Source organism: Lampetra fluviatilis, chromosome 37, assembly GCF_964198595.1.
Source record: "Lampetra fluviatilis chromosome 37, kcLamFluv1.1, whole genome shotgun sequence".
Classification (NCBI taxonomy): Eukaryota; Metazoa; Chordata; class Hyperoartia; order Petromyzontiformes; family Petromyzontidae; genus Lampetra; species Lampetra fluviatilis.
In genome coordinates, this window is record NC_136311.1 from 800,267 (window position 1) to 823,650 (window position 23,384).

The 23,384-nt window shown below is 53.0% G+C and overlaps 1 protein-coding gene across 2 annotated transcripts in view; it reads right to left on the minus strand.

Moving 5' to 3' along the window:
- Positions 1–5,198: 5,198 nt before the first annotated feature.
- LOC144945190 (kinase suppressor of Ras 1-like) overlaps positions 5,199–23,384 on the minus strand; it is a 132,367-nt gene continuing 114,181 nt past the window's right edge. For both annotated transcript variants that reach the window (XM_078873482.1, XM_078873481.1), the window contains exon 21: positions 5,199–12,277. Coding sequence is in view for 1 of the 2 variants with exons in the window: in XM_078873481.1 (XP_078729607.1) it covers positions 12,271–12,277 (7 nt within the window). In the remaining variant the exon portion in view is untranslated. The remainder of the gene's footprint in view (positions 12,278–23,384) is intronic.

Sequence of the window (23,384 nt, forward strand, 5' to 3'; positions counted from 1 at the left end):
TGCGTGCAGGGGGTGTACGGTGGCTATCGGGGTGCGCCGCCGCAGTATCGCTGGGGTACTGTGGGGGTTAAACATCCGCATAAACAATCGGTCCCCATCTGCGTTTACCAACGTGGCGGATCCCACTATCCCATACCGTTTTGCCAACTCCGGGTGAGGAGTTAGCATTACCTCTCCTGATGGTCGGAGCGCGGGGTCGGTGGGGGATGTTGCCACCGGCACCAGCATCTCGGTGAGCGGGCCGATGGTGACTGCCGTCGCCAGGATAGCGGCCACAGGTGCGAAGCGGGGGCGCGTTGGTTCTCGTCCCAGGAACGGTATCCGCTCGCCATTGCTCTCCATGGTGGCGCATCGCTGGCGGGGTTGCACGTTGAGTCCCAGCCGTTCTAAGAGGTCGGTACCTGCGATACACTCGTGACACAACGCACTCGACACGTAGAACTCCTGGGTGCACACCTGACTGCCTATGCGGACCTCTAGGGTGGCTCTCCCCAGCAGCCCCATTCCGGCTCCGCTCGCCGTGTGCAGCGCGCGGTCCGGTGCCTGCAGGTGACGCACGTCGACCCCGATCGCGCTGCAGTGCGCTGCGCTCACGAGCGAGGCCACCGCCCCCGTGTCCAGCAGAATTCGGGTACGCACTCCGTTTACCTCCCCTTCCACCAGCGACGTGGCCCCCGTGATCCCCGCCACCAGCTCCCGTAGCCAGTCGCCAGGAGTCACCGTTTCCGTGGGCGTTGTTGTTGGAACCTGTGTGGAGATCACTCGCTCGCCATTATTACCGTCTTTTTGCATCGGGACCGCTTCGAATGCACCCCCAGATGGTCCACTCTCTAGGGGGCGTTGGGGTTTTAACCCCGGCGCGTTTCTAGCGCGGGCGATCTGCGGACAGTCTCTCACGAGATGCCCTCGCCGGTCACACAGGTAACACGCACGGGGGGCCGTCCCGTAGGAGCCCCCCCGTCCGTTCCCTATCCCCCCTCCGGCACGCCGCTGCCCCGACTCTGCCTCCAGTCGAGCCACCCTCCCAGATAACCCTCCCACCGTGGCGCGTAGGTCCCCCATTTCGGATCGGATGGTCTCAACGGAGGATTGCACCTGGGTTACCTGGCCGGCTATATCTCCCATGCCGGTCTGTAACCCAGCTACCCAACCCGGGGTTGTCTCGCGGGACACTGGAGGTTCTCTTTCCCGGCCCCTTACCGTCCTCGCGAGCTCCTGTTCCTCCTCCTCGTCTTCCGAGAGCAGGCTCGCAATGGCGCGCTCTCGTCCCAGCCCCCGGAGCTGCGCGCGTTCGCTGTGAATTCTTTCACACTTACGTGCGCGCTCGACAAGGGTGTTAAAGGAAAGACGTGGGCAGCTCATGTCTGGCTGCCACCACGCCGTGCGAGACAGGTACCGCTGGATTTTCTCGGCAGCCAGTTCCTCAATAACCTCAGTTGCGTACCCCGGGCGTGCGATCTTTGTTAACTCGCGCACATCCTCGGCGTAATCACGGAGATCTTCGCCAGGTTGGCGACGGCGCGCCTCTAAGGCCGATTTTGCTTCCTCCTCGTCACGTGTGCCAAAACGCTGATCGAGTCGGCGCATCAGCTCCTCTAGCTGTGTCTGTGCGCTCGCGGGTAACGCTTCTACAAAATCGGCTGCCCGCCCATCAAGATTCATATTAAGTTGACGTACTGCCTGCGCGTCCGTCCATCCATTAATTTCCTTGGCCCCTAAGAGATTGCGGGCGAATGCCTTCCACGAAGGGGCCCCCCGGCCGGTAAATATTAGTCTTATTTTAGCGTGAGGTAACGCGGGGGTCCGTACCGCTTCTGACACCAATTTGTGGGGGTCGCTAGCCCCCGAGATCCCTCCCTCGATAATGCTAACGGCCGGGCTAACATCATCAATCGCCCCCCCGCTGCTAAGCGAACCGCCGCTAGGCTCCTCACCCATGGTGTGGGAGCCGTCGCCCGAGGATTCCCCTCCCCCGCGGGTCCGCGTAGCAGGCATGGTTAACCACGTACGCGCACACCCACACCCAGCTCTGCACGGCACTCACTCAACGCTGACCACTCACGTTAGGATCGCGCACCTGTGTTACACACGTCGTGAACGTGCGCGCACACACATACAGCTCCACACGCGATACCCACTCTTGCGCCGCTCTGCGCCGCGCTGGCCGCTCACGTTACGATCGCGCACCTGGGGTACGCCGATTACGCACGCCGAGAGCTTACGCAAGTAACGAGCACACGCAAGCGGGGCACACGCCGACACAACGACTCAAGCCGCCGCCGCCGTGCGGGCGAGACAAACCGTACAACAATGCGCAGCCGATTACGCGCTCGAGCCGCGGGGTCGGGGGTCAGGGGTCCACCACCGCGCCGCACTTTACGCAAGTAACGAGCACACGCAAGCGGGGCACACGCCGACACGACGACTCGTCCCCTCCCCCACTCGCGCGTGCACGTCAACCCAAATATCGTACAAGGACGATTCTCCTCTCACACGGCTGCGTAGTCACGCCAACACACAAAAGTGCTCTCCCCGGGCGTTAACGCACACACCTCCGTACCCGCACAATCGTACAGAGACCACGGCCTTTATGCATACAACGACCACACACTCGCGAATGCAGTGCACGCTAATACCACGTTCCAAAAACACCCAACAACACGGTTTTGTTACTACGCTCGAGATTTTATTAGCCCTTGCTAACCAACTGAGCCACCCGTGTGTGTGTGCGGGCCAGCAAGGCGCTTCTAACCCACACTCTGGTGCCGTGTAGCCCTATTCTATGCTGCGCTCTCTGCTAAACCGCTTTCCTACTCGTCCTTACCCGGAACTAACCCTCTCCTACGGATCCTACTCTCCGCTCTGAGGTGTTGTAAGGCGCGCAACACGATACCGTCTGTAGTCCTTGGTGACCTTGCGGCACTCAGATCGTCCTGCAGACAATCTAGCGGCTCGCCCGATGACTCCTTCGTCGCTGACCCCGTGTCCAAACTCCAGAAGAAGAGACTTCCCTACTGCCCCTGCGTTTTCTTTTAAACTATTCACATCAAAGGCTAGGCGCCCCCGTCCCGACCGCCTTGGTCTCTCGACCAATCCTGAGCCTAGGATTTCCCGCTCTTTTGCGATCCCGCCGGCCTTTGAACTTTCGACCAATCAGTCGTCCCGGGTCCTGATCCCAGCTATCTGCCTTGCTGACCCGTGTTTGTGTTTGTATGCGTTTCTAACTGCGGGGCTCTCTGAGCTCGCCGTGGTCGTGCGATCTCAAATCCGCCCACGGCGCCGCAGTGTTACTTGGCCTGGGAAGGGTCCTGTCCAATTCCCTGGCCCTGAGAAACCGTGGGGTAACCCCCCTAGGGGGCCCTCGGGTGAAAACTCAGGGTAGGTGACCCGACCACGAGGCCCTACGTGGGTGCGGGTGCGTGTTTATGTGGGGGGGGTGATGGGGGGCAGTGCGGCGGTGGAAGCCGGGTGGCTCCCTGGCTCGGCCGAGCGGCCCCGTCGCTGTGGCACCACACAACTCGGATCGCCGGGTTTGTAGCATCGCACGCTATCCGTTACACCACCGCTCTCCTCCCGCCACCCTCCCATTACAGGGCCACCACGAGGCACCCCTCACCACAAAGAACGCAGCACAGCTGGCAAACAAAGAGCTGCGGGCCATCGTCCGCCACCTTCCGCCACGGGACGCATGCGTATCGATCGGTCTCCGCTCAACAAGCGAAACATTTTCTCGTTTTTAAAAGAAATGGGTTTAATTCAAATTGCTCGTGATAGCGAATTATAGTAGAAATAACGCTCGTTAAGCCAGACACGCCTGTATATTCGTTTGACTGTCGTGCAACAAACCTCACTCTCATATGCAGAACGAGTGAGAGGTGTTGCCCTCTGCTGTGTGTGGACCAGAGGTCTGTGATATCCCCGATCCGTGAGCCATTTCTCAAACACGACGGGTTGCGCTCCCCAGCGAGAGTGCTGAAAGGATACCTCCTCTCGTGATATGGAAATCCAGTGGGAACACGTCCACCGAGACCCCATTTTCACTGGCACATCCAATCCGTGCTCACATGGGGCCCCCTCCCAATACGAGTGGTTTTCTCACGGGTTTTTCGCTAAGCTAGGCCATAACCAAACTGTGACATCTGAATATGAATTAGAGGAAAACAGGGCCAGGGATAGGATGAATATTTTTTTGTCAGTGTGACGACGTTAGTGGCACAATCGAGATAAAAATTGCTGATGACAACACGTTAAAATAATAATGACTCCAAGAATTCACTCATGGAGTCATCACTAATTTAAATCTGTAAATGTGCCTGCATTGAACATCCTTGTGTGTTGTTCGATCCAAGAGCCCTCAACTCTCAGATTGTGGCATCGCAAGCGGTGGTCGCTGTAAAGTGGTGCGCGACGCGCAGTCGAGTAAGTCGACTGCCCGCACGCGTCACGGCGACCCCCACGTTTCCCTGCAGTTCCTTTGCGGCGCTGATGAGACACGAATTCCCAGGAGTACAGAGCGCGTTGAGAGCCTCATGTCGCCTCTCAGCCCCTAAGACTCGAGAGCAAATGACGGCCACTCCAACACGGCTCGCGGCGCACCCAGCCAGAAGAGCCAGAGCCCCCATTATCGCCGGTGTCGCTGTTCGTGTTTGCGTGATTAAGTATTAATTACCAACCGTGCAAATCATTCTCGTTTTGGTTCAATTAAGATGCGATTCCGTGCGTGTTCAGCGACGTGCCGTGGGAATTAAGTTAGCAGCTTGGGTGTGTTGTGTTACTTCTGCAGGAGCAGCCGCAATATCAGTTTGTCTTTTTAAAATATACAACGTATTTTCTCTTGACTGGGCAAAAATTAGTAAGTGTCTCCCTGATCAAACAACTTGTGACAAATCCACATTGCCTTGTCGGGGCTTGTGATATCCATCGGGCAGTCACTGTTGTCTTTCCACAAAGTGGTACCGATTTCATTGACAGGGGGATGATGAGTCAACCACTGCGCCTGCATTACACAACCTCACTCACCACCACTATAATCCTCACCACCACAATCACCATCACCCTCAGGACTACCAACCACTACCACAAGAACAGTATCTATTAAATATCCCTCACTTCATAATCACCATCACCACAATCTTCACCACCAGCATACTGTATCACTCACTGCATATATACCCCAATAACCATCTCAGCTCCCTCACTGCCATCCCACTGCCACCATCACTTTCACCATCCACATGATCATCATTTTCATTATTCTCACCATAATCTCCATCATCCTCGCCATTACTCACCATCCCTGTCATCCTCACCATCAACCATCATCAGCACTATCCTCAACACGGCCACCACCAATGTCTCACTCCCCCCCAAGCGCCGCACAAGCGAACACAGTGGCTCAGTGAAGCGGCACCACAGTATTTATATGTACACGCACATGAACACATTTCACCTCTAACCCTGAACGCAGGCTCAATTCAAGCACAATCAGAACATTAAAGGGAGGAGCGAATCCGTGCAAATCATTGCATTGCAATTTTTTCCATATCAGCACAATAATAAAAAATAAAATAAAATAAGAATTACTCCACGTGTCCAGGAAGCCTCGCCCAGTCTAAAGACTAATTTTCAGGAAGATAGAGGTGCAGCCCTACAAGTGCTTACTCACGCCATTGCTGGCAGAAGGGCCTTCACTCGGGGGAGCTCTGGTCGGTACTCATTTAGGCTCAGTCATTCTAGGAGAGGCTCAGGACAAGTTTAGAAAGCACCAGCCACTGATGATGCACACCACTGTGCTAACCACTGCACCACTTATCCTTACATGCACACAGACTACACACAGGCGTACGTACGCACACGCGTGCAGTGAACACAATCCGATGATTGTGTACAATGGTAAAACACCACGATTTCAAACGGCGCGCGTTTATGCTTTTAATATACTTGTTATTGTTATCCTGAATATTTAATCGGTTAAAATACGGAGGAAGAAAAAAAATCGGTCGTTTCAGCCGACGAGCCTTACTCAGGTGCAAAGAGTTTCGATGAGTTCCGGACGAATTAAATATTCATTGAATTCATGTATTTTAAATATTAAAGTATATTAAAATTACAGTTACCCACTGTGTCACTATTCAGGATAACAGAGGCAAAACGCAAAGGCCTAACATTTCGTGAAACATCGGAACATATGTAGTGACAGAGAAAGGTCACTACCGTGTCGGCCCGTACGAAGGCTGGGGGCCCCAAGGGGGTGCCTGGGGGGTCGCGTGGTGGAGGGATCCGGACCCTCCCAGAGGTGGGGGAAGTGAGGCGTGTCCTGGGAAGGGAGGCGTGGCCTGAAGAGAGCCAGCCACGCCGGGGCGGAGCCAGCCACGCCAAACCAAATATAAGCGTGGTGTGAACGCAGAGCGAGGCGGCTGTTGTACTGTACTCCAAGGTGAAGACATCTTCGGTCGTCAAGTCCCGAGTCGTCGTCCTGGGCCAGGCAGGCCCTTGCCTGCCTGGTCCAGTCTGTGTCGTGTTCCAGAGTGTTAGTGAGTTGAGGAAGGTGGTCACCACCTTATGTACAGTGTTATATTACTTACCGTTTAATAAATAGTGTTGCCTCCAAGCTGCGTGTGTGTGCACCTAATTTGAACCTACTACACATACATCCCAATAGCGACACCGATGCAGCACAAACACTCAGCAGTAGCGAGCGCAGGGAACACGATCCCAGTGGTAATGATCAGTGGCACGTCGGTGAAGGGTCGCCGAGTGTAACTCCGCACGGAGACCGAGGCTGACCACATCACTCTTACAGTGTTACCCATTCACACACAACACGGGAGTGATTCCACTCAAAGATCAACGAGTGCAAGTGTATTTCTTCTAACACGAGCAATGGGTTAGCGGTCTCATAACTTGCCGAAAGGTCGTGAGCACGCTGTGCTGTGAACCCGGGGACCCGAGTTGAATTCCGTCACAGAAAAGCGAGCGATATCTGAACTGGTCCTGGGCTCCCCACTTCACCAGTCCGCATTGTCCAGCATGGTGAAGTATGGTCAAGCCGCTCCTGTGACCAACACGATGTGTGGACACCTTCATCAAGCGGTGGATTGACACAGGGCAGTATCAGTCAATTGACCCCATTGGATTGTTTAAGTTGTACAGTGAGGTGGCCATCACGGTATATGATGCACCGTCACCGGTAGGTGACTCCCCGTCATGGTACACGACGCGCCGTCATGTCACACTGAAGAATTGTGGGACAGCAGCATTGTTGACTTTCACATTCCTTTGACAGGGACCAATAGTATCCAGAGGAGAGCCATAGTTGACTGCCCAGCAATTTGTACAATTTTTCTTGGATAGACTGCGTCGAGCCTCAGCTGGGAAATGAACTGCCAAATTTTGTTTATGCCAGCCGGACTTCTTGATTTAGTGACATAGAACTGCAGTGACAGGAAATCTATCGACAACCGCTGTCTATCTCAGCAATTCATTCTTCCCCTTATCCAATTTTGGAGAGTAAGTGTGTTTCATTTTAAATCAAAGTGATTTCCTGCTCAAATAAGCATTGAGGCAGTGTTCATGTCCTGTTCACAGCACTGTGTCAGTGGCATGAATTCCACCTTCCCATGGCAGGGGCCAGTACATCCATAGGAAATCACTGTTGACTTCCCTACAAAGTGGAACTCGTTGTACTGACCCTAACGGGAGGGACGAATCGGCCGAGTCAACCCCCAAGCAGGGATTTTAACTAAAAAATCTTCCGATTGTGAGTCACCCACTCTGCCACTGAGCAACCAGATGGCCCGGACCAAAGTCTTCAGGGACTCCTCCGCCAGAGCAGGGAGGCGCGTGGCCACTCCCAGTGACCCGCTCGCTTCAAGCGTCCTCTAGCCAACAGCGCAGCCTCACATTTAATCCGGAGACGGCGACGCACGGCATTGATGATTAACCGGCACACCGCAACGGCTTCAAACGCACGCGCTTCCCTCTATATATATAGCCGTGCCGCTGCGTTAGTGCATGGGCACTTTCGTGTACGGGTCACAGAGCTGGACTCTTAATAAGGCCATGAGAAAATGAGCGCCTGAGTAGAGTTGCACTTGGAATTCTACAGGGTGTTTAAAATAGATGGACCCAATTTCAAAGCAGTATATTTCAGGATGGCAACATGTTACAATTACACAAAAAGTTACAAACGGTTTAATGAGTTATAAAGTTTTACTAACCATTATATTAATGCTCTATGTGCCCTCCACCTGCTGTACGGACAACATCGAGACGATAGTTGAATTTGTCCCAAACGCCTCTTTTCTCACATTTTCCTGAGGTGCGTGGTCGCCCCGTGCTCTTCCCCTTACATAAACAGCCTGTTTCCTCAAATTGTCGGTACCAACGACGAATGCTCTTTGACATTGGCGGATCAATGCCAAAACGCAGTTGAAACGCACGCTGCACCGCAACTACGGATTCAGTCTTGCTGAACTGCAGAACGCAAAACGCCCCTTGTGTTGTGGGGTCACCATCTTGCGAATGACTGAGGCTAGGGGCTGTTTGTGCGCTGGGAGAGGCATCTAGCGGTAATCATTGGAAACTCTATGTCCCACCCTTTCAAGTGGTAAGAGTTTCATTCATGGGCGTTTCGTGGTTGCAGAGATATAGCGATTTCAAATCGGGTCCATCTTTTTCAAACACCCTGTATTGCATGATAGGGTAACCTACTTGGGAGATTCGGTTTATAACGTGGTACACAAGTGCTGTATGTGCCATCGAGAGGAGGTAATGATGGGCAGGACACGTGTGCTGGGTGGAGGAGCAGTCACCGAGACGGGCATTGGAGTGGCACTCAGATGCCGGCGACCTCGGGGATGGCTCACAAGCACATGATGGTGTTGATGGTGATGTGTATATGTTGTGGGGAACGGTAGTGTAGCGGTTAGTGCACTGCGCTTTGAACCCGGTGGCACGAGTTTGATTCCCGCTCACGGACAACACCAGTGACAATGATCTGAACCAGTCCTGGGCCTCCCCTAGGACGACTCAACCTCAAATTAGTACCTAGTGTGGTGTGTAAAAATCGCCACTAGGGAGACAAAGGTGGCCGGGCGTGGTGTTGGCCACCCACCCCCTCGTGTACCGTTACGGCCTTCATAGGTGCTTGCTAACAGCACTTGCCCCAACAGTCTGTTAAGGCTATACGGGGGATCTTTGTCTTTTTGTATATATGTTGAACTTCTTTTGCACCGTGCGTAGCCAACCGTGTGGGGGAAGGACAACAAACGCAACTGCTTGTGTTTAGTTTGTTTTCCTTCCCCCGCACCACCAAAGAACACGGTTGACTACGTACGGTGCGAAAGCAGCTCAACATATATACATCCAGACCAGTGCAGATGTTCCTTCAGAAGGGTCCACGTTTTGCAAGCATAGAGAAGGGAGGGCATAATTGTGGCCACGAAGACTTAGATCTTCGTATGTAACGACAGTTGAGGTAGGACAACTAAACACTGATGAGACTGTAAGAGCGGTCTTTGGAAGGCAGCAACAACAACTATGGGATATGGCAGAAGCATTGGCAAAGTGTGGTGGTGGCAACAGCAGCACTGCCGGATATCACCTCGCAATCTCGCATTCTGGTTGTTTCTTTTTTTATCACGCTCGTTATCCCAGGAAAGCCTCACGGAGTCTCAAGGCTCTTTTCAGGAGGGTCCTGTCAGGTTTTTGTAGTAAAGGGTGGTACTGCTGTGTATAATATATATTGTTTAATTTCCGGGTAAGTTTTCCACATTGGGATGTTTTGGCCAATACCAGTTACATTTTATGTTTTTTCTCGCTATGGGAGGAAACAGAGAATTCTGGAGGACCCATGCAGAACAGGGGGAGATCGTAAAAACTCTACATTCAACTAAAACATATTTTTTATTTTTCCAGCTCAGGCCCATTGAGCTATATAGGTTTTTCAGAAGCGACCTGGCCACAAATGATCACTCAACGAAGTGGCTTATCACGTGGAAATTTATAGCAGGCCAAATACTCTAAACAGCAAGATGCCCGAGTCGGTAAGTGAACGCAGGGGCCTTCTCGCTGCAGCTACCCTGCTCAGCTCTGGGATCCAGTGGACTGGACAGACTCGCCGCTCTCGCCGAGCTTCTCTCAACCTCGGAGCCAGCGACGGCGACGTCTGGTGGCATCAACAAACATTCGTCACGATGACCTCTTGAACTTAAACGACTACAACAGAAGTGTGCGCGCTCCGGGACCCATTGATTTGAAAGCGCGCCGCACGCCACATGGTGACGCGCTTGATGCCTGACGCATGTTCATTCCTGATCTCTGGGCCACGAGGAAATTGAAGTGCAAGTCAGTGTTGGTGCGAGCGTCGACACGGTGTTACGACTCGGCTCAAAACACAAAATCAATGTAACTCGAGTGCACGCCGCAGTCCTTCGCTCACGCCTACGTAAAAATAATAGTTGGCGGGGAGGGGGGGGATCCATTTACCACACTCAAATCCGAGCGAGAAATTACGACGAGGCACCGGCGTTACCAACCGCGCCGCCCGAGGCAGGTGGCTATAAATAAGTACCTGCTGCGGCATATGGGCAAGCGCTGACCAGTGTTCAACTAATCCCCATGACACAAACGGCGTGGGGAGGCCCCTCATCCAGCAGCGTGTTAAGAAGGGCCACTCTGCTTGTGCGTGCCTCCTATAGGAGCTACCATTCGCGGTGTTGGCCACACCGCCACCTCATCACACCGTATCAGCCTTATTAGGTGCTCACCAACTGCATTTTCCCATACAGTCTGTATGACTATGTATGTATGTCGAACTTCTTTCGCACCGTACGTAGCCAACCGTGCTAATCAAAGGTGCGGGGGAAAGACAACAAACTAAACACAAAAAACTGTTTTAAATAAATTCGTTTTCAATCTAGATCATTTAAAAGTGCATAGCTCAATCTTTGTTTTGCATGCATACAACTGTTGAATGTTTCTGTAACTTAGTTGCACTGTGAATGAATTACAATTACTTTGTCTGCAATATTTTGTTTCTTATGTCATGTGGTTTATTTTGCATTCCCGTCTATTTGCTTCACTGCTGTACTTGAATGCACGTGGTTGCTTTTGTCATGATGGTGACCCAGGTTACTCTTGCAAATTCTGGTCTCTTCAATGTCTCACCTGCAGGTTAAATAAATAAACTCAAAATAAAGTCAAAAATGACTTCCTGCTCAAATGAGCACTGAGGTGGTGTTCCGCCCTAATTACAAATTACAGCCCTATCGTCACAACTTCATAGTCCTATGGTGGGGGCGAGTCTATCCATAGGACGACCACAGTTGCTTGCCCTATAAATAAACGATGGGCCGAGGCGGCCACCAACCAGGATTTGAATTTGCGACGTTCCAATTGCGAGCCGCCTGCTCTGCTGCTAAGCCACCTGCCTCAACTGGATGAAACGAGGAAGAGGTTCCGCAATGGTTCGTGGTGGCGAAGGGGTGAGGAGGCGTGCGGGGTTTGGCGTTGGCGTCGGGGATCGCAGCGCGTGGGTGTTCGAGGCTCGGCGACGAGAGAGAACGTGGAGTCAGATACCGGTGGAGCATTTGGCTCAGGGATTATTGTGCAGGGTCAGCAGGGATATAGACTGGGATCTGATTTCCACACCAACAAGCGAAATGAAACCTTCACGTAAATAAAAAAAGGGAACAACATAAAAATAAGAGTGACGTAAATTTCGACAACCGAACGTACCGGCTGCGGCGCTTTAGTGCCGACAGTGGCAGCGGCAACAGTGAAACACGCAGCACAGGCCATGTGTCCGCCCGACACGCACACAAACACCGCACGTGGCACCGCGGCTCCTACGCAGCTGCGGCGCGGACTGGCGGCGGCAGTTCGCTTGGCGACGCGTCGGGGAGCCAGCGCGGCCAAAACAAAGCAGGCCGAGAGGATGGCCGCCGTGGAGATAGAGTCACGAGTTCAGCTGCTGCGCGGGAGCGCGGCGCAATTGCGGCATCGTGAGCTTTAGGGATGGTGACGGCTTGGGTGAGGTCTGCATCCAGCAGTAGATCGTGGCTGACGACGATGATGATGATAACGACGATGAGGCCGTGTGTAGAACAAGATGAGCGGTGGATAGGTGTGGTTAATGGATTGGCTTGGTGGCACTGGAGGCAGAAGACGAGCATTTGGTTCCAGATTGGAGTCCGAGTCTGGGTCGCTTGGGGGCGAGGATCGGCTCGGTCCTGGCGAGGAGGAGGAGGCGACGAGGCAGCTCCAGCGTCAAACCCTGCACGAAGACACGGAGAGCGGGAGGAACACAACACAAGTGAGAAGCACTCAGTGCGAGGGCTGACAACTAGGAGGCCAAGATGGTCAGACTCCCAGGATTGCCGCCTAGCCTTGGCAGCTTTTACAATCAATTCAACATCATCATCATTAGCCATGGTCAATCCACTGCAATATGAACGCTTGCCCAAGCCATGGCCATCTCACGCGCTTCTGCGCTGTAACACTCCACCCAGCACCTGCACACAAACTGTTTTCGTCGTTCCATCTCCGCGGTGTAAGTCCTCTCGCACGCGTTCAATTCCTTGGCTGCTTCTCCGTCATTATTCTTGAACATCGGCCACGTCCCTTCTAGTGACGACGTGCCCTGTGCCTAGGCCCACTCACTTTTTCTTCATGGATTGGACGCTGCCTCTACCCTGCGTGTGTTCTCTAATCCAGGTGCTGCTTCTTTCCTTCTCTCAATGTAATTCCCAGCATGCGCCTCTCCGTACTTCTCTGTGCACTTCTCAGTTTTTTGTTCAATATTTTTCGTTCATGACCACGGTGTTTCTGAACCGTGTGTGACAAGCAGGCAACACCAAGCACTGATTGAAAACTCTCTCTCCTTTAGGCCACATCGCAGTTTTAATTTAAAATGTGGAGTTCGGTTTTCCAAAAGCACTCCACCCTGCTCTCGTCCACCTCTTTATTTCGTCGTTTTGATTTCGGTCTTCAAGTCCGAAAAACAAAACAGTGATGTCGAAATGCAATGACACCTCATGCCGCTGCTCAGACGCAGTGCGCAGAGCCACATTAAACAGACACGCGGTCAGTCATGGACAGAGTAAAAAAAGGTTTAGAGCATGGGTTTCAACAGGGGTAGGGAGTCACCAGCATGGATGTCTGGGGGAATGGAGTCCCAGGCTATGAGAGGGCAACAGAGGCAAATACGCGACCCCTCGCACTGAGAGAAAGTTGACTTGCGGCTTCAACGGAAGCCCGGCCTGCTAGAGTGTGCAATGCCCCTTTGAGAAATCCACACAACTGTATTGGGGCTCGGTTGGGACTGTGAGCAGCCAGGCAAAGGAGTGCGGGCACCCACGGCTGCTCCGAGCCACGCGGTGCAGCCAGCGCAGAAGCGAGCAGGAGACGTGGGAGAGCTGTACGCAAGAGTAGGGAGATGAGATGGGAGAGATTTTGTGAAATACAAAAGGTGTAGCCAAAAGACAACTACTCAGTTGGATGTGGTAGGAGAGATGTAGATTAGAGAGACATGACAAGGATTAAAATATTGACTTGAGCTGATCTTTGATGCGCCCATATTTCCTCATGAGTCTGGGTCGCCTGAGGCTGCTTGGGACCACAACCATTTGCTGAGTTTGCTTACGCCTAGCACCGCCACAATCATCACGAAACGCGGGATGCAAATGAATAGAGACTGCTAACCGCGCTTCGCGATACACAAACGGGTCCGTGTATTGTTATTATTATTCCGGCTGGGTGGCTCTGTGGCACAGCGCTTGGAAGGTTGCAGCTTCAAATCGTGGGGCTGACTAAGCCCATCATCATCGTCATCATCATCAAATTCATCATCGTCATCTTTATTATATTCATCATCGTCATCATATTCATCATCGTCGTCATCATCATATTCATCGTCGTCATCATCATCATATTCATCATCGTCATCATCGTCATCATCCCCCCTCCAGGGGCTTCAAACCGCGTGCCACTTTGTGGAGTGTCAACAGTAGTTGTCCCATGGATAGTCTGCACCCTGCCATCGGAACGTGGCTTTTTCCACCACAGGTTCAGGGCTGCCAATGGCACTACGATGACTACACACGTACACCGTACGCTCGGCATGAGGACATTCTGTGTTGTGTTTGAAAAAAAAAACTTCCCGTGAATCCTGCTGCTGCAGCCTCCCCACCCACCCAATTGTGTACATACAGTCTGGTCTCCAATAATGCCGCGTGGTATTTTCCAAACGCGAATTAGATTAATGTATGAGGCAAAATGTTTGTATAACGCGGATGCGAACTGGATATAACGGGATTGAGTGAACGGAACTACGTCGTGCAAGTCGGAATAAGCAGTCGTACGGCTGGCGTGGCGTAGCATCACACAAGGCGGGACGCTGCTGGATGCTTCTAGATGCTATCCAAACGCATCAGTGTTTGTTCATCCTGCATACACATCTTACGTGTTATTGCGGACTTTGCTTTAGCCTATATTATACGCGATTTTTCAAGAACGCAACTACCACCGTGTTATCGGAGACGATTTGCGCCAGCAAGTCAACCAATACTCAACGTTTTAAAACGATATTCGAGCCACGAGTAAGGGACGCCCCCCATGCCACCTCCTGCTTCTCATGGCCAGTCGGCATGTCCAGCATCATCCGTGCACTCACGACAATTTGAGGACATTTCTTACCAAATTGTCGTCTGTTATATATGACCTGCTACCACAGCCACACTACACTCACACCCCCACTACATGCACACACTCACTACACACTCACTACAGGCACACTCACTGCACTCCGCTCACATCAGGGGCATCACCTGTGCACTAAATCTCATCACCCGTGCACTGTATCTCATCACCTGTGCACTAAATCTCATCACCTGTGCACTATAGCTCATCACCTGTGCACTATATCTCATCACCTGTGCACTATATCTCATCACCTGTGCACTATATCTCATCACCTGTGCACTATATCTCATCACCTGTGCACTATATCTCATCACCTGTGCACTATATCTCATCACCTGTGCACTATATCTCATCACCTGTGCACTATATCTCATCACCTGTGCACTATATCTCATCACCTGTGCACTGTATCACATCAACTGAGCACTATATCTCATCACCTGTGCTCTATATCTCATCACATGTGCATTATATCTTATCATCTATGCAGTATATATATTAAGAAGACCTCCGTTTAGCACAGTTGGCTACGTATGGTGCGAAAGAATTTCAACGCACATACAAGTCACAGTAAAATAACCGTTCCATGAATTTGCTGCATCACACTCAGCAGTGCGCATGGAGGGGCGCCGTGCGCCCCTTGGCCACTCCACAGGCACGTGGTGGGCTCGGGAGGTTCACAAATCTCGACGTGATCCACCAACCCTTGCGTCCAAAGCTCTGGATGACAGGCGTGTGCCACCCACGACCTTCCTTGACCAATGGTGTCCCTAAACCCTGTGGTGGAAATTCCACATTCCCATGCAAGTATCAGTCCTTGCCGTGTGACGACCGCTGTCCACTTCCCACACACGGCCCAGGTACGCGCACCTGGGCTGGATGAAAGTCTCCCTGCCTGCGACATGCAGACGAGTCACTGCTTCACAACACTTCACCATGCCAGTCAGTGAGGGTTGGCGAATGTGGGGGTGAGTGCAGAACAACAGTTGGGTTTGCGGCACTGCCCTCTGCTGCACATGACGCCGACTGCACCCATTTTACGCGGTTTGGTCACCCATCTGAGCATTATAATCGAGGCTCAACCCAGCTTAAATTCCGAAAAACAACAAGGAGACACTGCGATAAAAGCCTCCACTCGGCCGATGTGAACGCGGTGCGAACGACTTGAACGCAGCGACATTATTCACGCGTCAAATATCGCGCGTGCAAGCCGAGCATACGTCTGCATTCATCCTAATTGGAAAACACAAAAAACTCAATCTATTTATAGCGAGCGGTCGTCGCAAACGAAGTGATCCGTCTCGACGCCTTCCCACGACGTTGTGCAGAATTTACATCAACGGTAATGCCACCCGCAACTCTGTGTGTCGAGGGAGGCTGTCCTGTGGGAATGAGGAATTTCTACCGCCGGCTCCAGACTGTCAGAAGCAATGAGAACTTCCCAATGTTTGTTTGAGCGTAGTCACTGTAAAATCAATACACGTATCCGCCTGCACATACGCGCGCCGCGTGATAAATGGTTCAGATTGGTTTTACACTGAGCACTCATCGAGAAGTCAAAACTAGTTCCACAATTACGTAACGTGACACAGGAGATGCTCTTGGTACTCGGTAAGCCAGAATGGAGTATAGGATTGTGTTATAACCATGCTAGCCTTGGCCGGAAAGCGAATGTTGGTCAATCGATTTATAGCGCAGTGCGTAAACCGCAGACGGATACATTCGCAGAACCTCCACGTGTAAAGATCATCTGGATAGCCTACAAAGGTTGCTGGGACAAGTGCTGTTAGCAAGCACCTATGAAGGCTGGCTTGGCGCCCAAAGGGGTGACGTAGCCACCACTATGCCTGGCTGCCTCTGTATACGTGCACACACGCACGCCATTACTCTCTCCACAGAAGTTAGTAATTGAAGCCAGAGTCGTATCCTACCCTCCTCTGCACATGAATCATGCTGGCACAGTCTTAAATGTCCACGAGTGCCGGCACACGCGGGGCACTTCATTTCCACGTCTGACTGTGCGCCAATTTAATTTGCCGCTGCCCAATTCCCCCCCCTCCCATCACGATTGTTATTGTTGTTGTGGCTTATATTGTCCGCGCGTAGCCTGCTTTCCGTGCACCACTCCTAAATGAGTCGAGCTGTGGCCGCAGCGAGGGTTCGTCTGCAATCACGGCATCTCCCTGTCGGGAGTGCTCTTCACGCGGGGCCTGTCAAAAAGTTTTGGGACGGTTTGCGCCGTGACTTTACGCACACATTCCTGCTCCGCCCGTCATCGATTCCGTCTCTCGGTTCAAAGAGGTTTTCATTCTGCCGTCATATCGAGGGAGAAGCACCCAGTTCCTACCGCACGTCCATGGCGCTTGGGTGAGAACAAAAAATTAAGCTAAAGTTTTGGAGCTCAGTGGAATGAGCAACTTGTGTTTAAAATCAGGTGCGATGAGATCCCATGCGGAGAGCTCGTCCCTCCCGAAAGGGAGGCCCATGGCAGGGAACCAGACCGATGAAACCACACAGTGTGTGCTCGACTTGCGCCGGGAACGAGCAGTGCTCCCCTCTGTCGACAGCTCTTAGTCAATGGTGGAAAGTCCACATTTACATTTACAAAACTAAACTATACACTCACACCACATACACACGTGTTGCTATGCCACGTTCGTGTGACTACGTTAAGGCCCACTGAGCTATATAGCTAATTTTCAGAAGCGACCTGCCACAAATTGTAGCTCAACAAAGTGGCTTATCATGTAGAAATTTATAGCAGCCAAATACTCGAAATGCATGTTTGGCTCCAAACGCATATATGCTTATGTTGAACTCTTTTCGCACCATACGTAGCCAATCGTGCTAATCAGAGGTGTGGGGGAAGGACAACAAACTAAACACAAAAACTAACTGAACACAAAACCATTATTGGCCTACCACAAACTGGTACCAAATTTACTGACTGTGGAGGGAAGATAAATCAACCCCCTTCATGAGATTGTATTATTATTACTGTGCTTGTTTACCCAGGAAAGCCTCACAGAGTATAAAGATTCCTTTTTCGGAGGGTCCTGAAAAGCTTGTATGTAATGTTTCAACAATAGGATATATTTTCGCCAATACCATTTACGTTGTGTGTAGCTTTTTAGAGCTATGGCAGGAAACCGTAAAAACGGGAGACCAATGCAGAACAGGGGGAGAACACACAAACTCCACGCAGAGAGGAACCCAAGTCGGGAATCGAACCAGGAGCTTCTTGTTGTAAGGTGAGTAGCGCCGCCACAGCGCCGCGCTGCCACCCTACGCCCTCCCGACCCCAACAGCAAGTCAATCGCTTCAACTGCAGCGCCACCCCGGCCGCAGATTCCCTGACGAGGAGCGGCTGAGTAACCAAGTCACGTGAGGTCCGGGTGTCGAACCCGTGGCCTTGTCCCCCTGGGTCACGCTGCTGCTGGGCACGCCCCACGGAGTGCGCTCCACCTGGCCACCGCGCCTGCCAGCCCCCAATACCGTTTCACAATCGATAAAGAACACGCAAATACATCAATACCAATTTACCCCTCGGAAAATTATTAAGCGTGCAACGGATCCATTATGAGAAATTATCTAAGCTAAGCGCTGTAATGGAGTCGGAGACTCGTGATAAATCACGGAGCCCTGTGCAAGCTATATAACGTATATATACACACACATACTGGCTTTATAAATTACACACACACTAGCTATATGAATTACATATAACGGCTATATAAATGACACACACACTGACTCTATACATTACACACACACCGGCTAAATGAATTACATACATTATAGGCGCTCACTCGTAGCGGCACGTGATTTATATGCTCACCACATAAACGATAAAGCCACTGTGAGTGCTGTCGGTGAGCACCCATCACGAGCACCCGTGGCTATCTCGACCTGGCCTCAGCCTCCCCCACGTTGACTCAGCACAACGTCAGCAGTTCGTGGTGTGAAGGTGTTGGTCGTGAGCATCAGAATGGAAGACGAAGGCGGTTGGGCATGCACTGTGCTGGCCACATGAATCACCACCACCTGTGTGTGTCACGGCCGGCCTTAACGGGCGCTCGCCAACAGCACGTCTTAACTATCTCTGCGTGTGCTTCAGAACACCGCACGCACGCAGCCGAGTGCCGAGTGGATTGCCTCTGCTCCAGTGATCAGACACGGGATTGATTAAAGAAAAATAATAAAAGATCAAAGAAAATAATGAAGTGAAATAAATGTTTTGTTGTTTGAGAGAGAACAGGGCTGACATTTTAAACCATCTGGCCTTCTGCAGGATAAAGGTTTTGGGTTTTTTCCCCGCAGACAAAGAATCCCTGTGCAATTGTAATAACAGCCACAAAGGGTTCACGTGGGGATTGGCTTGCCGGTCCTGCTTGTAGCCAATAGGGGTTGAGATAGGGACCATGGCCCATGCGTCATCATGACAGGCCGTCAGGGGGATGGGCTTAGCCATTCGGGGCCCCAGCTAATGGGGAGCCGGATGAGGGGCGTGGTCCCGGGATTGACAGGGAACCATCGAGAATGGTCGGAGCTGTCCATGGATGATTGGCTGGGGGAACCACGTGACGAAGGTGTTAAGAGCAAGGGGAGGAGAACGATCGAGAGCAGACTGGAGCAGGAAGAGAGCAGGGTCACGCGCAGGACGGGGCCGGGGGTTGCCACGTGCGCGGCGGGGACTTGGTGGGTGGTCTGTCCTCTCTCCGTTGTCTGCCAGCAACGGAGAGTGAGTGAGCAAGGTGTATCGTGAAGTGGAAATAAAAAGGACCGATTCCGAAGCCGTCTCCTGAAGAATTATTACATTGGTGTCAGAAGTGATTCTGTGACTGTTTGGACGATCGTCAAGATGTCTAAACACCTCAGAAAAAAGAACCTGCCCGTGCTCTGTCGGAGGAAGAGGCGGAGACGGACGAAGATGAGCTGTTGGGAGCTACAGCCCTGGTGCCGCCGGCCGACGATGCTCGCCTCGACGCCTCTCAGCGCCGACTGGGAGAAGATGCGGCTACTGCGGGATCGGGAGATGAATGGCGGCTGATGGCGGAGCAGATTGAGTCGCTGCGCGCAATTCTGCTCAGTTTGGTGACCGCGGTGGCGTCCTCACCAGCCGTTGGTCGCCAGATCGCCGATCAACTGGACGCCGCGGGAAAGGGTCCTACTAAGGAGTCGGGCCCCGCCATTGCTCCTGCCACGCGGGAGGACACCGTCGTCTTGGGTGGGGCGGCTGCGTCGGAGTCGTCAGCCGCCATTTTAGGCGCGCCTGCTACCCACGCGGCCGCCGGACGCCATTTTGCCTGCACCGAGCGGAGAGCGGGAACGGCGGCCGGAGACACCCGCGGCGCGCGCCTGCCACCGTGGGACATCGCCTTCCACACATAAAAGAATTCACCGCCGGAGGTGATTGGAGTGCTTTTACGTGGCGCTTCGAGTCGGCATTTAGATCTGTCAACTGGACGGAGGAAGAAGCGCTGGCAGCGCTACCTACGCTGCTCGATGATGTGTCTCTGGGGGTCTTCCGCGCCATCCCGGCGTCCAAGAAGAAGACACTGTGGGATGCGTTCACAGAGATGGCAGAATTTTACGACCCGCCGACATCGGCCACCAGGAAAATTCATGTCGCGTCGCCGGGCACCGGAGGAATCGCCGTTGGCCTATCGGGGGGCGTTGATGGCGATGGCCATGGCCGCCTACCCCGACGCAACGGCCGAGCATTTGGATCCACTCATTCTTTCCCGCATGCTGGAGTTGTCTCAGGAGCTCAACATCTCGCTACCAGTGTGCGGCCACGAACCGCTTTCATCGCGGTGGGTGGCGCGCTGCCTGGACGCTAAGTTTAATATCAAGCGATGGGACCAGATGGCGGCGTGGACGGGGGAAACCCGAGATCGACGGGCCGCCGCTGGGGTGGTCTCCGCGACTGGTGGTCCACTGCTCCGACGACTCGGGCGATGACGACATGTTGGCAGCGGCTGTTCCGCGTAGGATTCCAGGCCGCCGGCTGCGCGACCAGCGGGACGACTACACGGGGCCGACCGCGTGCGAGGGCCGGGTCGTCCGACCGCCGGCCGACGTCGGCCGCGTGTTTCAAGTGCGGTAGACGGGGCCACTTCGCCCGTGATTGCCGCTGCCGACCTCTGCTATCGCCTCCTCTGCCAAGGGGACCTCCATCTCCTCTACCTGCCGCGGAGCTGCAACAACCTCGGGCGAGTCGGCACAATACGGACACCCGGCAGGTCGTGTCACATCATTCATCCACTTGCACTCATTCGAACACTCCTAGAGCCAATTTTACTTCTGCTCCATTGACACGCTCCGCGACACAGTGGAAGAAATTGGGCTCGCAGGATTGTGGCTGCGGCGTCGGGCTCGTCGACGGTACGTGGTACCATCGACGGCGTTGACGTCCATATCTTGGTGGACACTGGCGTGTCGGCTACCATCATTTCAGATGTGATTTTCCATTTGTTGTCCATTCCTGCGTCGAGAATACGCCAAGGGTAATGATGCGTGTGTTGCCGCCAATGGTGGGTATCTGCGGACAGGTGGATGTGAGCATAGCTATTGGAAATATCACCGCCGCAGGACGTGTATTGATTTCTCGCTCGCTAGCTGTTCCATGCTTGTTGGGGACAGATTTCCTGCGCCGGATGCCGTTGCGAATACGGGTCGACCAGGACTGTTTGGAAATGCCGGGGGGGTCGTAGGATGGCGTTCCTGCCTTCCCTTGCTGGCCGAGGCGCCTACAGGTAACGCAGTTACTGCTGTAGTTGCGGCTACCGTGGAAGTTCCATCGGGAGCGCAAATGCTCATTCCGCTACGTTACCGAAAACCGCTTCAAATGGGAAGGGGTGCGAAAGGCGTGCTGCTATCCCCATCGAATTCCGTATCGAAATCTTTTTCTTTGGCGGCGGCACAAACGATTGTGCGCCTGGGTCAGGCACCTTTCATGCAAGTCTTGAATGGGGGACCTGATCGCGTGGTTGTTCCGGAGGGATCGGTGCTGGCTCACGCCACTACCGATTTCGCCTCTTGTGAGAAACCGCCCGCGCAATGCGGATGCCTGCTCATGGATCTTCGCATGATCGTTCACAAGAACGCTGGATCGCGGATTTATGCGGAGAGAATTCGTCCCTTGTCTAATGAACAGAGGAACGCCTTGCGTTCGCTGTTGCTGCAGTACGCTGATGTGGTTCAGCAGAATGATTTGGACCTCGGACGCACATCGCTTTTGTCGCACCATATTGAAACCGGTGCATCGCCACCCGTCTGTATGCACCCTCACCGCATGAGCCCCGCGGAAAGGGAACACGTGCGTGGGGCGGTAGATGAATTACTGGCGGCGGATATTATCTCGCCATCCAATAGCCCTTGGGGCGCGCCTGTCGTCTTGGTTAAGAAGAAAGATGGTAGTACGAGGGTTTTGCGTTGATTTCCGCTGGTTGAATAAAATCTCGGTGGCAGACGCATACCCCTTACCGAGGATGGATGACTCATTGGATGCGTTATCGGGTGCTAAATTCTTTTCCACCCTTGACCTGTCCTCGTGCTTTTGGCAGCTTCCCCTCGATGACGAGTCAAAACCCAAAACGGCATTCCGCACACCGCAAGGCCTCTTTGAATTTAATCGGCTGCCGATGGGCCTGAACGCGGCCCCCGGCCACGTTTCAGCGGCTAATGGAACTGGTGTTGGCGGGACTGCAGTGGGAAACGTGCCTCATATATCTGGACGATATAATTGTCTTTAGCCGCACGTTCGAGGAACATCTCCAAAGACTTGAGACAGTTTTTCAAAGGATGCGTGCGGCTGACCTTAAGTTTAAACCGAGGAAGTGCCACCTCTTGCAACACTCCGTCCGTTACCTGGGTCATATTGTCAGCTCGGACGGTGTATCTACTGACCCTCTGAAAACAAAGTGTGTACGTGAGTGGCCCACACCCACTTCAGTGGGTGATGTTCGGCGGTTTATTGGATTCGCTTCCTATTATCGCCGCTTCGTTAAGAACTTTGCGACGTTGGCAAAACCATTACACGTTCTGACTGGTAAAAATCAAAGGTTTAAATGGGGGGCGGAGGAAGAAAATTCCTTTAAGGCACTTCGGGAACACCTCGCCACGGCACCTACGTTAGATTACCCTGATTTTTCACAGCCGTTCATCCTTGATACGGATGCTAGTGATATCGGCATAGGGGCCGTTTTGTCGCAGCGCAAAGACGGGGTTGAGAGGGTGGTGGCGTATGGCAGCAGGGTTCTGTCCCCTGCGGAAACGCGATATTGCGTGACAAGGCGGGAACTTTTGGCAATTGTTCATTTTGTTCGATTGTACCGACCGTACCTGTATGGACGGAAATTCTTAGTCCGCACTGATCATGCGGCTTTGCAATATTCCCTCAAATTAGATCAGCCGTCAGGCCAATTGGCCCGGTGGTTGGAATCGTTACAGGAATTCTCCTTCAATATAACGTACCGAAAGGGAGCCCGTCATGCGAATGCTGATGCGCTCTCAAGGCTGCCGCCCGCTCCTCCTTGCACTTGCCTGACGGGCACGCACCGCTGCGCCATACCGCCCACATCGCCCTGCCCGGTTATGGGGGCGATAGCGAATGAGGACGACGCAGGGGCGAAAGCGAAAGAGAAGGACCAGCAGGTGTCGGTGGACACCGATGACAC